Source organism: Lontra canadensis, unplaced genomic scaffold (genome assembly GCF_010015895.1).
Source record: "Lontra canadensis isolate GAN:19392208 unplaced genomic scaffold, GSC_riverotter_1.0 scaffold133, whole genome shotgun sequence".
NCBI classification, from domain to species: domain Eukaryota; kingdom Metazoa; phylum Chordata; class Mammalia; order Carnivora; family Mustelidae; genus Lontra; species Lontra canadensis.
This window is the reverse complement of record NW_022631127.1, coordinates 621,056-634,898: the sequence shown is the minus strand read 5'-3', so window position 1 is coordinate 634,898 and position 13,843 is coordinate 621,056. Positions and strand designations below refer to the sequence as shown.

The 13,843-nt window shown below is 40.9% G+C and overlaps 1 protein-coding gene across 5 annotated transcripts in view; it reads left to right on the top strand.

Annotated features, from left to right (window-relative positions):
• Positions 1-13,843, top strand: part of CFAP92 (cilia and flagella associated protein 92 (putative)) — a 70,063-nt gene that overhangs the window by 27,660 nt on the left and 28,560 nt on the right. For 4 of the 5 annotated variants that reach the window (XM_032842855.1, XM_032842854.1, XM_032842857.1 and 1 more), the window contains one exon: positions 7,663-8,567. In XM_032842855.1, the coding sequence (XP_032698746.1) occupies positions 7,663-8,567 (905 nt within the window). Of the gene's footprint in view, positions 1-7,662; positions 8,572-13,843 lie in introns of all 5 variants that reach the window. The other variant, XM_032842858.1, reaches the window with a different exon arrangement.

Here is a 13,843-nt window from a genome sequence, read left to right as displayed (position 1 = left end):
CTTCATCTAGCTTTTTCTTAATTCCACCAAATGTATTTTAAATTTATTGTGTTCTTCATCTCTGATTGATTCTTTTTTATCTCTTTAAGGGTCTCACTTATGTCTTCCACTATTTACTCAAATCCAGTGAGTATCTTTATGATCATTACTTTAAATTCCCTATCAGGCATATTACTTTTATTCATTTCACTTAGTTCTCTTGCTGTGGTTTGGTCCTATTCTTCCATTTGGACATATTTCTCTGTCTCCTTAATTTTTCTAACTCTCTATGTCTGTTTCTGTGTGTTAGGAAAGTCAACTACTTCTCCTGCTCTTGAAGGTAATGGCCTTCTGAAAAAGAGGTCTTGTAGTGCCCCGCAGTGCAGGGTCTCCTGTTGCCCAGGACCTGTCACTTCCAGAGAATGTCTCCTGTGTGTGTTGCCTAGGTCTTGCTGTTGAGTCCTGCTCCCCCCTCCTTTTTTCAGTTCAGTTGTCGGCAGAGCCTCCCCTTGCCTCTTAAGGGCAATATTTTGTTCCCAGCAGGGGTGGGGTACATTTTAACTAGGTGTACACTGGCTGCTTGTGCAATGAGACCTGCCAACACAGCTGCTGCCACTTGAACTGAGGTCCAGCAAAATACCCAGGTCAGGAGATGAGGAGACGAGGTGGGTTTGCGCCAGTTTTCTGGGAGAGGGGCCCTGCTGTGTGGGCACTGAGGCAAGCATGAGTGGGAAGGCAGATCTTCCAAAGTGCAGGGGGTGGGACAGAGGACTTGGTGTAAGCAAGTTAGATAGTGACTGTCAGTGGTGCACTGGTTCCCACAGATGGCCTTATGTTTATGCTGGAGGGTAAGGGAAGGAAATTGTGTCTGCCAACTCCTTTGTTTCTGATGGGGTCTCCCGGTGATCCTGCCTCTTGGACATGCTTTGAGATGAGTAAATCACTCTGACTCTTATCTGCTCCCCACTCCCCCAACCATGGCATTTTTTTAAACTGCTGCTTTTAGGCTCTATCTGCATGGGTTGTTTGTCATGCTGTCTCTCTAAGGACAAGGACTCTTCTTCCTAATGCCTTCCAGGCTCTCCTAGGGCTAAGCCTGCTGATTTTTAAAATTCCAGGCTTTAAGTCCCACAGGTTGTAAGAACCTATGAAATTTGGCCCCTCTTCCTTTCAATGCCAAATGTTATGGGGATTTGTCTTCCCCTTGTGGGTTCCCCAGTGTTCAAGTCTGTTTTTTGCTTTTCTCTGTACCAGTGGCTCCTTCCCCACCACGGATGGTGTCCATCTTGCTCCCAAACTCTGTCTTTCTCCTTCCTACCTTCTTTGATGTGGTCTCTTCTCTACCTTTAGTTTTGGAGTTTGTTCTTCCCATCTTCAGATCGTTTTCTGTGTTATTTACACAGTGTTATCTAGCTGTACCCATGGGAAGAGGCACAGTTAGGGTCCTCCTACTTTGCCATTTTCCCAGCCTCCTCAAATATCTTTTCCACAAATTTCTTTTCTTCTTCTGGAACTCTGATGGTACAAATGTTAGGCCTTTTGTTATTGTCCCACAGGTCCCTGGGGCTCAATTTACTTTTAATTTTCAATGTTTTTTTTCTCTGTGTGTTCAGATTGCATACTTTATTTTTTAAGAAAATATTTATTTGAGAGAGAGAGGGAGGGAAATGTGTGTGTGTTGGAGGCTGGGGGTAGAAGAAGAGGGAGAGATAGTCTCTAGCAGACTCTGTGCTGAGCACAGAGCCTGACATGGGCTCAATCTCATGACCCTGAGATCACAACCTGAGCTGAAACCAAGAGTCAGACACTTAACCAACTGTGCTACCCAGGCACCACTCATATTGCGTACTTTATATTGATCTATATTCAACTTCACTTATTCATTCCTCTGCCATCTCCATTTTGTTCTTTGGATCATTCAGGTGAATTTTTAATTTCAGGTATTATATTTTTCAGTTATAAAATTTCCCTTTGGTTCTTCATTATAGTTTCCATTTGCTGAGACTGGCTATATTCCATTTGTTTCAAGAATGTTCAGTTACTTATTGGAGAATGTTTATAATTGTCTTAAAGTTTTCATCAGATAATTCCAGTATTCAAGTCATCTCAGAGTTGGCTTCTGTTGGTTGTCTCTCCCCTTGGTAACGGTTCGGCATTCCTGGTTCTTCATATGTCAAGTAATTTTGGGTTATATGTTAGACATTTTAAATATTAAAGTTGTGAGTCCCTGAGTCTTGTTTAAATCCTATGGAGAATGTTGGCTTTTTGTTTTATTAGATAATAACCTTAGTTAGGGTCAAACTGTAATTTCTAATTTACCTTCTGTGGCTGTGTTTTTTTAAAAATTATTTTTATTAACATATAATATATTATTTGCCCCAGGGGTACAGGTCTGTGAATCATCAGGCTTACACATTTCACAGCACTCACCATAGCACATACCCTCCCTAATGTCCATAACTCAACCCAACCCCCTCATATCCCTACCCTATATCCTTACCCCCTCACCCCCCAGCAGCCCTCAGTTTGTTTCATGAGATTAAGAGTCTCTTATGGTTTGTCTCCCTCCAAATCCCATCTTGTTTCATTTTTTTCATTCCCTACTCCCCACAACTCCCCACTCTGCCTCTCAAATTCCTCATATCAGAGAGATTGTATGATAATTGTCTTTCTCTGATTGGCCTAATTTGGTCAGCATAATACCCTTTAGTTCCATCCATGTTGTTGCAAATGGCAATATTTCATTTCTTTTGATGGCTGCCTAGTATTCCATTGTATATATATACCACATCTTCTTTATCCATTCATCTGTTGATGGACATCTAGGTTCTTTCCATAGTTTGGCTATTGTGGACATTGCTGCTATAAACATTTGGGTGCATGTGCCCCTTTGGATCACTATGTTTGTATTTTTAGGGTAAATACCCAGTAGTGTGATTGCTGGGTCATAGGGTAGCTGTATTTTCAACTTTTTGAGCAACCTCCATGCTGTTTTCCAGAGTGGCTATACCAGCTTGCATTCCCACCAACAGTGTAGGAGGGTTCCCCTTTCTCCACATCCTCGCCAGCATCTGTCATTTCCAGACTTGTTAATTTTAGCCATTCTGACTGGTGTGAGGTGGTATCTCATTGTGGTTTTTGATTTGTATTTCCCTGATGCCTAGTTATGTGGAGCACTTTTTCATGTGTCTGTTGGCCATCTGGTTGTCTTCTTTGCAGAAATGTCTGTTCATGTCCTCTGCCCATTTCTTGATTGGATTATTTGTTCTTTGGGTGTTGAGTGTAATAAATTCTTTATAGATCTTTATAGATTTTGGATACTAGCCCTTTATCTGTTATGTCATTTGTGAATATCTTCTCCCATTCTGTCAGTTGTCCTTTGGTTTTGTTAACTGTTTCCTTTGCTGTGCAAAAGCTTTTGATCTTGATGAAGTCCCAATAGTTCATTTTTGCCCTTGCTTCCCTTGTCTTTGGCGATATTTCTAGGAAGAAGTTGCTGCAGGTGAGGTCAGAGAGGTTGCTGCCTGTGTTCTCCTCAAGGATTTTGACGGATTCCTGTCTCACATTGAGATCTTTCATCTATTTGACTCTATCTTTGTGTGTGGTGTAAGGAAATGGTCCAGTTTCATTTTTCAGCATGTGGCTGTCCAGTTTTCCCAACACCATTTGCTGAAGAGACTGTCTTTTTTCCATTGGATGTTCTTTCCTGCTTTGTCAAAGATCAGTTGACCATAGAGTTGAGGGTCTATTTCTGGGCTCTCTATTCTGTTCCATTGATCTATGTGTCTGTTTTTGTGACAGTACCATACTGTCTTGATTATTACAGCTTTGTAATAGAGCTTGAAGTCTGGAATTGTGATACCACCAACTTTGGCTTTCTTTTTCAACATTCCTCTGGCTATTTGGGGTCTTTTCTGGTTCCATACCAATTTTAGGATTATTTGTCCCATTTCTTTGAAAAAAATTGATGGTATTTTGATAGGGATTGCATTAAATATGTAGATTGCTTTAGGTAACATAGAGATTTTCACAATATTTATTCTTCCAATCCATGAGCATGAAGCGTTTTTCCATTTCTTTGTGTCTTCCTCCATTTCTTTCATGAGCACTTTATAGTTTTCTGAGTACAGATTCTTTGCCTCTTTGGTTAGGTTTATTCCCAGGTATGTTATGGTTTTGGGTGCAATTGTAAATGGGATCAACTCCTTAATTTCTTTTTCTTCTGTCTTGCTGCTGGTATACAGAAATACAACTGATTTCTGTGCATTGATTTTATGTCCTGACACTTTACTGAATTCCTGTATGAATTCTAGCAGTTTTGGAGTGGAGTCTTTGGGGTTTTCCACATAAAGTATCATATCATCTGCAAAGAGTGAGAGTTTGACTTTGTCTTTGCTGATTTGGATGCCTTTTATTTCTTTTTGTTGTCTGATTGCTGAGACTAGGACTTCTAGTACTATGTGGAATAGCAGTGGTGATAATGGACATCCCTGCTGTGTTCCTGACCTTAGGGGAAAAGCTCTCGTTTTTTTCTCCATTGAGAATGATAGCCGTTGTGGGTTTTTCATAGATGGCTTTGATGATATTGTGGTATGTACCCCCTATGCCTACACTGTGAAGAGTTTTGATCAAGAAAGGATGATGTACTTTGTCAAATGCTTTTTCAGCATCTATTGAGAGGATCATACGGTCCTTGTTCTTTCTTTTATTAATGTATTTATCACATTGATTGATTTGCGGATGTTGAACCAAACTTGCAGCCCAGGAATAAATCCCACTTGGTTGTGGTGAATAATCCTTTTAATGCACTGTTGGATCCTATTGGCTAGGATTTTGGTGAGAATTATTGCATCTGTTTTCATCAAGGATATTGGTCTGTAATTCTCCTTTTGATGGGGTCTTTGTCTGGTTTTGGGATCCAGCTAATGCTGGCCTCATAAAATGAGTTTGGAAATTTTCCTTCCATTTCTATTTTTTTGAACAGTTTCAGGAGAGTAGGTATTAATTCTTCTTTAAATGTTTGGGGGGAATTCCCCTGGGAAGCCATATGGCCCTGGGCTCTTGTTTGTTGGGAGATTTTTGATGACTTTCAATCTCCTTACTGGTTATGGGTCTGTTCAGGTTTCCTATTTCTTTCTGGTTCAGTTTTGGTAGTTTATATGCTAGGAATGTATCCATTTCTTCCAGATTGTCAAATTTGCCAACATATAGTTGCTCATAATATATTCTTTAATTGTTTGTATTTCTTTGGTGTTGGTTGTGATCTCTCCTCTTTTATTCATGATTTTATTAATTTGCGTCCTTTCTCTTTTCTTTTTGATAGGTCTGGCCAGGGGGTTATCAATCTTCTTAATTCTTTCAAAGAACCATCTCCTAGTTTTGTTTGTGGCTGTGGTTTTAAGGCCAGTTCAGTTTTCAAAGATTTTATAGTGATATTCAAGCCTGTCCTGCATGTGCAGTACTAAGGCACCAGTCAGGCCTGTGCCATGGTCTCTGTAGTTCAGTTCTCGAAACCCCTGGTATGTTGCTTAAGGCCAGATCCACACATGCACAGTTGAGAGATAAGCTCAAGTTTACACATAACTTTATGGAATCCCTTTTTTGATTTCCCCCCTTTCTACACTCCCCAGATCCTAAGGAGTCCTTTTCCTGGTCTGCTGGCTTGAAAGGTGTACCTTTAGTGTTTCCACTCTGACATGCCCTTTCTGGGACTCAGTCTGCCTCTGAGGACAGATGGTGGGAAGATAATGTAGAGTGAAAACAATATTGAGGGTTTACCACATACTTTTTGTATCACAATTCCTCTGGGTGAAAAGGATTTCCATGTCTCAGATTTTTAGGTGCCTGCCCAGCTGCTGCCACCATCAGATTGTAGCTTTGGAGCTTGAACTTGCATGAGGACAGGGCCAAGAGAGAAAAACAACAGTGGATCCCTCCAAACTCCCGCTCTTTGTATCCTATGAGGGGTCCTTCCTCCCACTCCTTGGAACAGAAAGAGAGGGCTTCTCTTAGAGCTCTTTCTGTGTCTGGTGCACAATTCTGGGATTCAGGCTTCCTTTTGAGTCCAGTCTGCGACATACAAGAGGAAAATAAACCTAGTAAACTCATAGCTGTGTTGGTTGTACTTTGCGTTTGGTTTCCATTCCCAATTTCCCATTACCTCTTACTTTTCAGATGCCTCTGACAGCTGCTCCATGCATTCTGTCTATGGTTTCTGGATACATTCACTAGGAGATGGAGGGTGGGGTGTGCTTACTCCACTTAACCAAATTTTAAAGTTCATCTTCTAATATTTTTAATTTTTTCTCTTTTACTATTTTATATATGTTCTTTTTATATCCTGTGTACAAGTCCTTCATTATATATATATAGGTATACACTATCTATATCTATATCTATACCTATATTTATATCTATATATAGACATATAGATATGTATTACACATGTTTTATGCCAGTCTATGGCTTAACTTTATTTGATAAAGTCCATGTTATCAACTTTGGCTGTTATGATTAGTGTTTTTTTGTGTCTTGTCAAAGAAATCTTAATTGCATTTTCCTATCCATGAAGATTGTATATTTCTCTATTTAGATTTTCTTTAATTTCTCTCTGCACTATTTTGTTCTTTTCAGTGTAAGGTCTTACACATTTTTCATTGCATTTCTTTCAAGCATTTTATGTTTCTATGCTATTATAGGTGATATTTTAAAATTATTCATTGTTAGAAAATAGAAATAAAATAGATTTGACCTTATTATATTCCTTTTTATATATATAACCAAACAAATATATTTAGTTTATGTTTCTTGTCACTCTAATATCTTATGGCTTTGTGCAACCAATTTTGCTAGAAGTACCTTTTACTTAGGAATTTTGTAATTTTTACTGTGGTTTCACATTTAATTGAACTTTCTCCATGAGGATTCTTTGAAGCCTAGGTTGAAAGTGGATTTCTGTAGAAGGTTTTTTGAGAACTTCTACGAGGTACCTGGGAGCATACCAACCCAGGATTATTTAAGGGTTTCAGTGTAAAATAAATAGTACACTTGGAGTATGAAGTCAGATCACAAACTTTCATAAGGGTTAACTTTTGATTTAAAAAGTCGTAGCGTCAAGGTTAAAATATGCAAGATACCCAGTTTTCTGTCACTCCTTTCCACCTTATTTTCCATGCCCTCTTAAACCCCACACCTCTGAGCCCTTCTTCACCTTGTGGTAACTTTCTGCTTGGATACCTGTTAATATGCCAAAGGTGAGCCCATACCAACCCTCCAAGATGTCTAGGAAATATGGATTACCTTTTCTAAAAACCACTTATCTCCACCTTTTCTGCACCTAGCCTTGGGCTTGGAAGTAAAAATACAGCTGTGCAAAATGCACATGTCCTGTCTACATGGCACTCAGTTTGGGAGGAGGAAATAGTGACTTAATACTTATTAAGCCCTATCTTGTGTCAGCCACCATCTTGGTGCTTTCATGTATGTCACTTAATCCTGGGGATGACCTTGGAGAGCTGGCTCTTTCCTTGGTATTTTGTGGATGAGGAAATCCAGGTCACAGGGACTGCAGGGGGCCAATGTGGCTCTAGGATTTGAGCCCCCTGTGGGAGCCTGCCTTTAAAGGGGAGGCAGAGTGACTGCCACTACAGCCTAGTGATCTGTTGTCACCTCATTCTCTCCTAGAGGCTGTGCCTCCCTGTGTACTGCAAGTACCAGTTCTTTAAGACTCCGGTTCACAGAACGGAGGGGCGGCCCCATGCAATCCACATCCATTTCCAGGACATCAATGTCATCTTTCTTGGGGCAATGCAGCCCAGTGACCTGAGGGAATACCTGGAGGGCCCCCCCATGGTGGTGCAAGTTCATGACAGGGACCGCAAGTTAGAGGAGTATTCCCGGAAGCCCACCCTGTTTGGGGATGACCCCTTGGACGCATACCTCAATCTCCAGTCCCTCATCTCTCCAGAAGAGACAGAGAGCAACCCCTTTGAATCCCATAACAAGATATGGGACCCTTATGGGATTGCCCAGGTCAGTTTTGCAGACCTTCTCCTAGGCCAGAAGTACTTGAACTTGGTCGTCCCCATCCACAGCTGTGAACACAAGCCCAAACACCATGGCCAGGATGGCAAGAGCAGGAAAGTTGTGGGGTTTCGGGTCCCCACAGATGGCTTCCAGCGCAAGCCAATGCCTATGGGTAACTACCTTGAGGCCAACTCTCTGCTCAAGATGCGGGTGGACATCGCTGTGCCGCTGCAGGCCAGGGCTGAAGCCCCTGACCCAGAGCTTTCAGGTACCCAGTTTGGCCGCATCATTTTCGTGTTTGACTCCAAGAAGATCTCCCTCCTCTATGGCCTGCTGCAGGACATCACCATGATCAATGCCAAGGCCCTTGATCTGGAGGCCCACCCTATCAGGAACATCCAACAAATCCTCTCAGCCTTTAAGATGCGGGTGAAGATCCAGGAAAGGCAGGACCTGGATGTGCTCACTGGCTTCCACCTGCTGGATGGGAAGCTCCACCTTCTCATTCTGGAGGGCTTGGCTGACCAAGGCTTGAAGCAGCTATGGGACAGCCATCAAAGCCGGTAGGTGGGTGTTTTTTTGGTGTCTGTGTTTCATGTAAAAGTCATGATGTCTGGATGCTGAGTGAGTGGAGTGGGGAAATCTTTTATTATTTTTTTGGTAGGGGGAAATCTTTCGAAGCCAGGCTCATGTTTAGTGTCCTCATCTGTAAGAAGGACATGTTGATTCAGTTCCTTTTGGGGTTTATCATAGAACACTTCACAGGACTCCATTATTGGCCTTGATCACAGGCAGAATTTCTTGCCTTTGGATGAAGGGAAGACTAGGGCCACACAGCAGAAAGGGTGGTTCAGGAAAATGGGCCCTCCCTTCAGACTTCTGAGGGGCTACTTGGCTAACAAGGAGAAGAAAATTCTATATGGCCCTAAGATGGACACCACAGAGAAGTAGATTTCCACTCAGTCTAAGGAAGACCTATCTGACTATTTTGAGGCTGGAGAAGCTGCCTAGGCTGCAAAAAGTTCTCCTTCCCTGATGACCTTCAGGAATACCTAATTACTCCTCAGTGGAGATATTGTAGAGGCAATCAAACTTTTAGATTCTGGGATGGAGCAGGTGGCCCCTTATGGTCCTTCCGTTCTTCAGTTTTGTCTTCATGACAATTCTCTTTTCCTTTTGTTATTTGCAAGTATCCTAGTTTGGGCTTAAAGGGCCTCTTTTCTTTATTTTTATTTTTTAGATTTTATTTATTCGAGAGAGAGAGAAAGAGCTTGGTGGGCGAGGAGCAGAGGGAGAGGGAGAAACAGACTCCTTGCTAAGCCCCAACATGGGGCTCAGTCCCAGGACCCTGAGATCATGACCTGAGCTGGTCGGACACTTAACCCACTGAACAACCAGGTGCCCCAGTACCTCCCTTTTTTAGTTTGGAAACTCCCCCTCTCTGTCTTCGGAGTTCAGATGCCCTAGAACCTAGATGCTGACAACAGCAAGTAGTCCTGAGGTTGAGTTGTATTCATCCAGGACAGGAGAGCAGCCCTGTGTGGCCCTGTCTTGATGTGTTGGTAAGCCAAGAGGTGCTGTGGAGGAGCTGGCATTGTGTCTAGTTATCCGCCCAAGAGAACTGAAAACAGGTCCACACAAAAAACTTGTATGTGGATGTTCATGGCAGCATTATTTATAATAGTCAAAAAAGTGGAAGCGGGCACCTGGGTGGCTCAGTGGGTTAAAGCGTCTGCCTTTAGCTCAGGTTGTGATCTCAGGGTCCTGGGATCGAGTCCCACATTGGGTTCTCTGCTCAGGAGGGACCCTGCTTCCCCCCCTCTCTCTGCCTGCCTCTCTGCCTCCTTGTGATCTCTGTCAAATGAATAAATAAAATCGTTAAAAAAAAAAAAGTGGAAACAACTCAAATGTCCCTCAACCAATGAACAAAATGTGATATATCCATAAAACAGAATAATATTCAGCCATGAAAAAGGAATGAAGTACTGATATACACACTTCAACATGGATGAACCTTGAAAACGTACTGAGTAAAAGAAGCCAGACATAAAAGGCCACTTGTTGTATGATTCTGTTAATGTGTGATTTAGGGTTAGGGCTTTGGTCTTGTCATGTCAGTTGATCTGGAGACTGAGCTTGCCATGTGAGCAATCAAGCAAGTAATCAATCATGCCTCTGTAATGGAGCCCAAATAAGAACTCTACATACCAAGGCTCAGGGGAACTTCTATGTGCGTATTGTTCCTCAGCAATGTCAAAAGGGCAACACATCCTGGTTCCATGAGGAAAGTGGGAACTTGGTGTTTAGAACCATTCTGAACTCTGCCCTATGTGTCTCTTCCTCTGGCTGATTTTAATCTGCATCCTTTCCCTGTAATAAGCTGTGAGTGTGAGTGTAACAGCTTTCAGTGAATTCCGTGAGTTCTTGTAGCAAATTGTTGAGCCTGAGGGTGGTATTAGGAACCCCTTGAACTGGGGTACCTGAGTGGCTCAGTGGGATAAGGCCTCTGCCTTTGGCTCAGGTCATGATCGGATCGAGCCCCGCATCGGGGGTCTCTGCTCAGTGGGGAGCCTCCTTCCCCCTCTCTCTCTGCCTGCCTTTCTGCCTATTTGTGATTTCTGTCTGTCAAATAAATAAATAAAATCTTAAAAAAAAAAAAAGGAACACCTTAACTTCAGTTGGTATCAGAAGTCAGGGCAGTTTGAGAAACTATGACCTTAGACTTTGCAGTTTGGCTAAGTCGGGGATATGGTATGTATCTCAATGAACAATTTTGTCCCAGAAGAAGAAATAATATAAAATATGCTCATGGACCCCAGTTCAGTGAAGCTACAAATAAAAGATCATTAATCAGGAAAAAAATTCACATGCTTGGAAATTAACAAATACTTCCAAATAACCAAAAGAGAAACAAATAGAAATTAGACATTATTGAATTGATCAATAATGAAAATAGTATAGTATCTAAATTTGTGGAGTGATGTTAGTGTTAGAGGAAACTTTATAGACTCAAATGCTTATATTAGAAAAGAAGAAAGGCTGAAAAATAATGATAGATGTTGCAGTAATTTAAATAAGTGTTGTAAACCGTGTCAAAAAATTTAAATATGTATAAAAAATTGCAAAGATAATATAAAAAATATTTTCAGATAAGATAGTTTAATGAGGTTTCTGGATACAAACATTAATGTAAAAATCTATTGAATTTCTGAATACCGTCTATATACAAAAATCATTTAAAAAGTGAATGCTTTTAAAGTATTGTAAAAATATGAAATTCACATGAATAAATTCAACAAAAAGGAGTAGAACATCTCTATCATGAATATTATAGGATTTTTAGAAACATTAAAGAAAACCTAAACAAGTGAAGAGACTACCATGTTCATGGATTGGAACACTCAGTATTATAGAGGTGTCAGTTATCTACAAGCCAGATGTATAAATTCAAAGCGATCCCAATTTTAAAAGTATGGAGCTTGAGAACCTGATTTAAAAATTTACATCATCGTGTGTATAAGAACAAGAACAAGATGGGAGAACTTGTTCTACTAAATGTCAAGCCTCCTTATAAAGCCATAGTGATTAAGAGAGTTTATTGGAACAGTGATAGACAAGCAAACATATGAAATATAATAGAAAGTCCAAATACAGACCTCCATGCCAGCAGTCACTTGACATAAGATGTGTGGCATTGGAAGATCAGCAGCAAATGGCTATATTAAAACCATTGAATTGTACACATGAAAAGGGTGAATTTAGATAATGTGATACCACTTCACACTGGCCAGTTTGGCTGGAATTAAACATGTCCGATAATAGCAAGTGTTGACAAGAATGTGGAGAGCTCAGAATTGTCATTCACTGCTGGTAATGAATTAGATGGTAGAGTCACTTTGGAAAACAGTCTGGCAGTTCCTCAAATGGCTAAAAAGAGATACTGTATGACCCAGCTGTCCCCCTCCTAGGTAAATGCCCAAGATAAATGAGAACACATGTCCACACTGGACAGTATATAACTGTTTATAAGAGCACTCTGATAGCCATTAGGTGGAAACAACCCAAATGTTTATTAATTGATGAATGGCTAAACAAAATGTGACATATAAATACAATGAGCTGTTATTTGGACATAAAAGGAATGAAATACTGACTCACACTATAGTAAGTGAAGTGAAAAGAGACAGTCACAAAAGGCCACATATTGGATGAGTCCTTTATATGAAATTTTAAAAATAAGCAAACCTATAGAGACAGAGGATTAGTAAATACTTAGGGTTGTGGGTCAAGGGATGAGAGTATAGATGGGGGTATAGATGGGTACAGGTTTCTTTTTTAGGTGATAAGAAAGCTTGAAAATTGTGATGATGATTGCGTGTATCTATGAATAGACTAAAAATGATTGAATTATACACATTATGGCATCTGAATTAAATCTCATTTGAGGGGCGCCTGGGTGACTCAGTGGGTTAAAGCCTCTGCCTTCAGCTCAGGTCATGATTCCTTTGTCCTGGGATCGAGTCCTGCATTGGGCTCTCTGCTCAGCAGGGAGCCTGCTTCCTCCTCTCTCTCTGCCTGCCTCTCTGCCTACTTGTGATCTCTGTCTGTCAAATAAATAAATAAGATCTTTTTAAAAAAAAAATCTCATTTGAAAAATACCTCTAGCTGGGGCACCTGGGTGGCTCAGTGGGTTAAGCCTCTGCTTTCGGCTCAGATCATGGTCCCAGCGTCCTGGGATCGAGCCCCATATCAGGCTCTCTGCTCGCTTGGCGGGAAGCCTGCTTCTCCCTCTCCCACTCCCCCTGCTTGTATTTCCTCTCTCTCTGTGTCTCTCTCTGTCAAATAAATAAAATCTTTTAAAAAAGAAGAAGAAGAAGAAGAAAAATACCTCTAGCAAACAAACAAAAAAATCTGTTGAGGAAAGGAGAAACTTTAAAAAAAAAACGGTGTTGGGATAATTGTTTATCCATAAGATAAAAGGAAAATAACTTCCAAACCTCAAACCATTCACAGAAATCAATTCTTGCTGCATTAAAAATCTGAGTACATTTTCAACTTTTGAAATAGTTATAGATTCATAGGAAGTTTAATGAATATTCCAGAGATTCCCACATACCCTTTCCCCACAACGGTCACATCTTGCTTAACTGTGGTGCAGATATCTAAGCCAGGATGCCAATGTCAGTACGTGTGTTGTTTGTGTCAGTTTATACATACAGATTTGTGTGACCACAGCTATAATGAAGACATCGAACTAGCATATTGTTACCGAGAGCTCCCTCATGCTGTGTGTTTATAGTCATGCCCACCCTCTTTAACTATCCTGTTTTCCATCTCCTTCATTTTTTTAAAAATTTTATTTATTTACATGACAGAGACACCGTGAGAGAGGGAACACAAGCAGGAGGAATGGGAGAGGGAGAAACAGGCTTCCCACTGAGCAGGGAGCCTGACATGGGACTTGACCCCAGGACCCTGGGATCATGACCTGAGCTGAAGACAGTTAATGACTGAGTCACCCAGGTACCCCCTTAATTTTTTCATCTGTATGTAATCTTACATATTAATGGAATCCTATTATATGACCTTAGGAGTTTCCACTCAGTATCCACTCAGTGCTGGAGAGCCATTCACATTTTTGCATATATCCGTAGTTTGCTCCTCTTTGTTGCTGGGTCATATTTCATGGAACAGATGTGACACAGTTTCACTATCCATCTGTTGAGGAACATGTTGTTTATTTCCAGTTTTTGACTATTACAGATGAAGCTGCTGTGAGCAATAACATACAGGTTTTTGTGTGGACATGTTTTCTTCTTAAGTGAATTATAGTTGACCT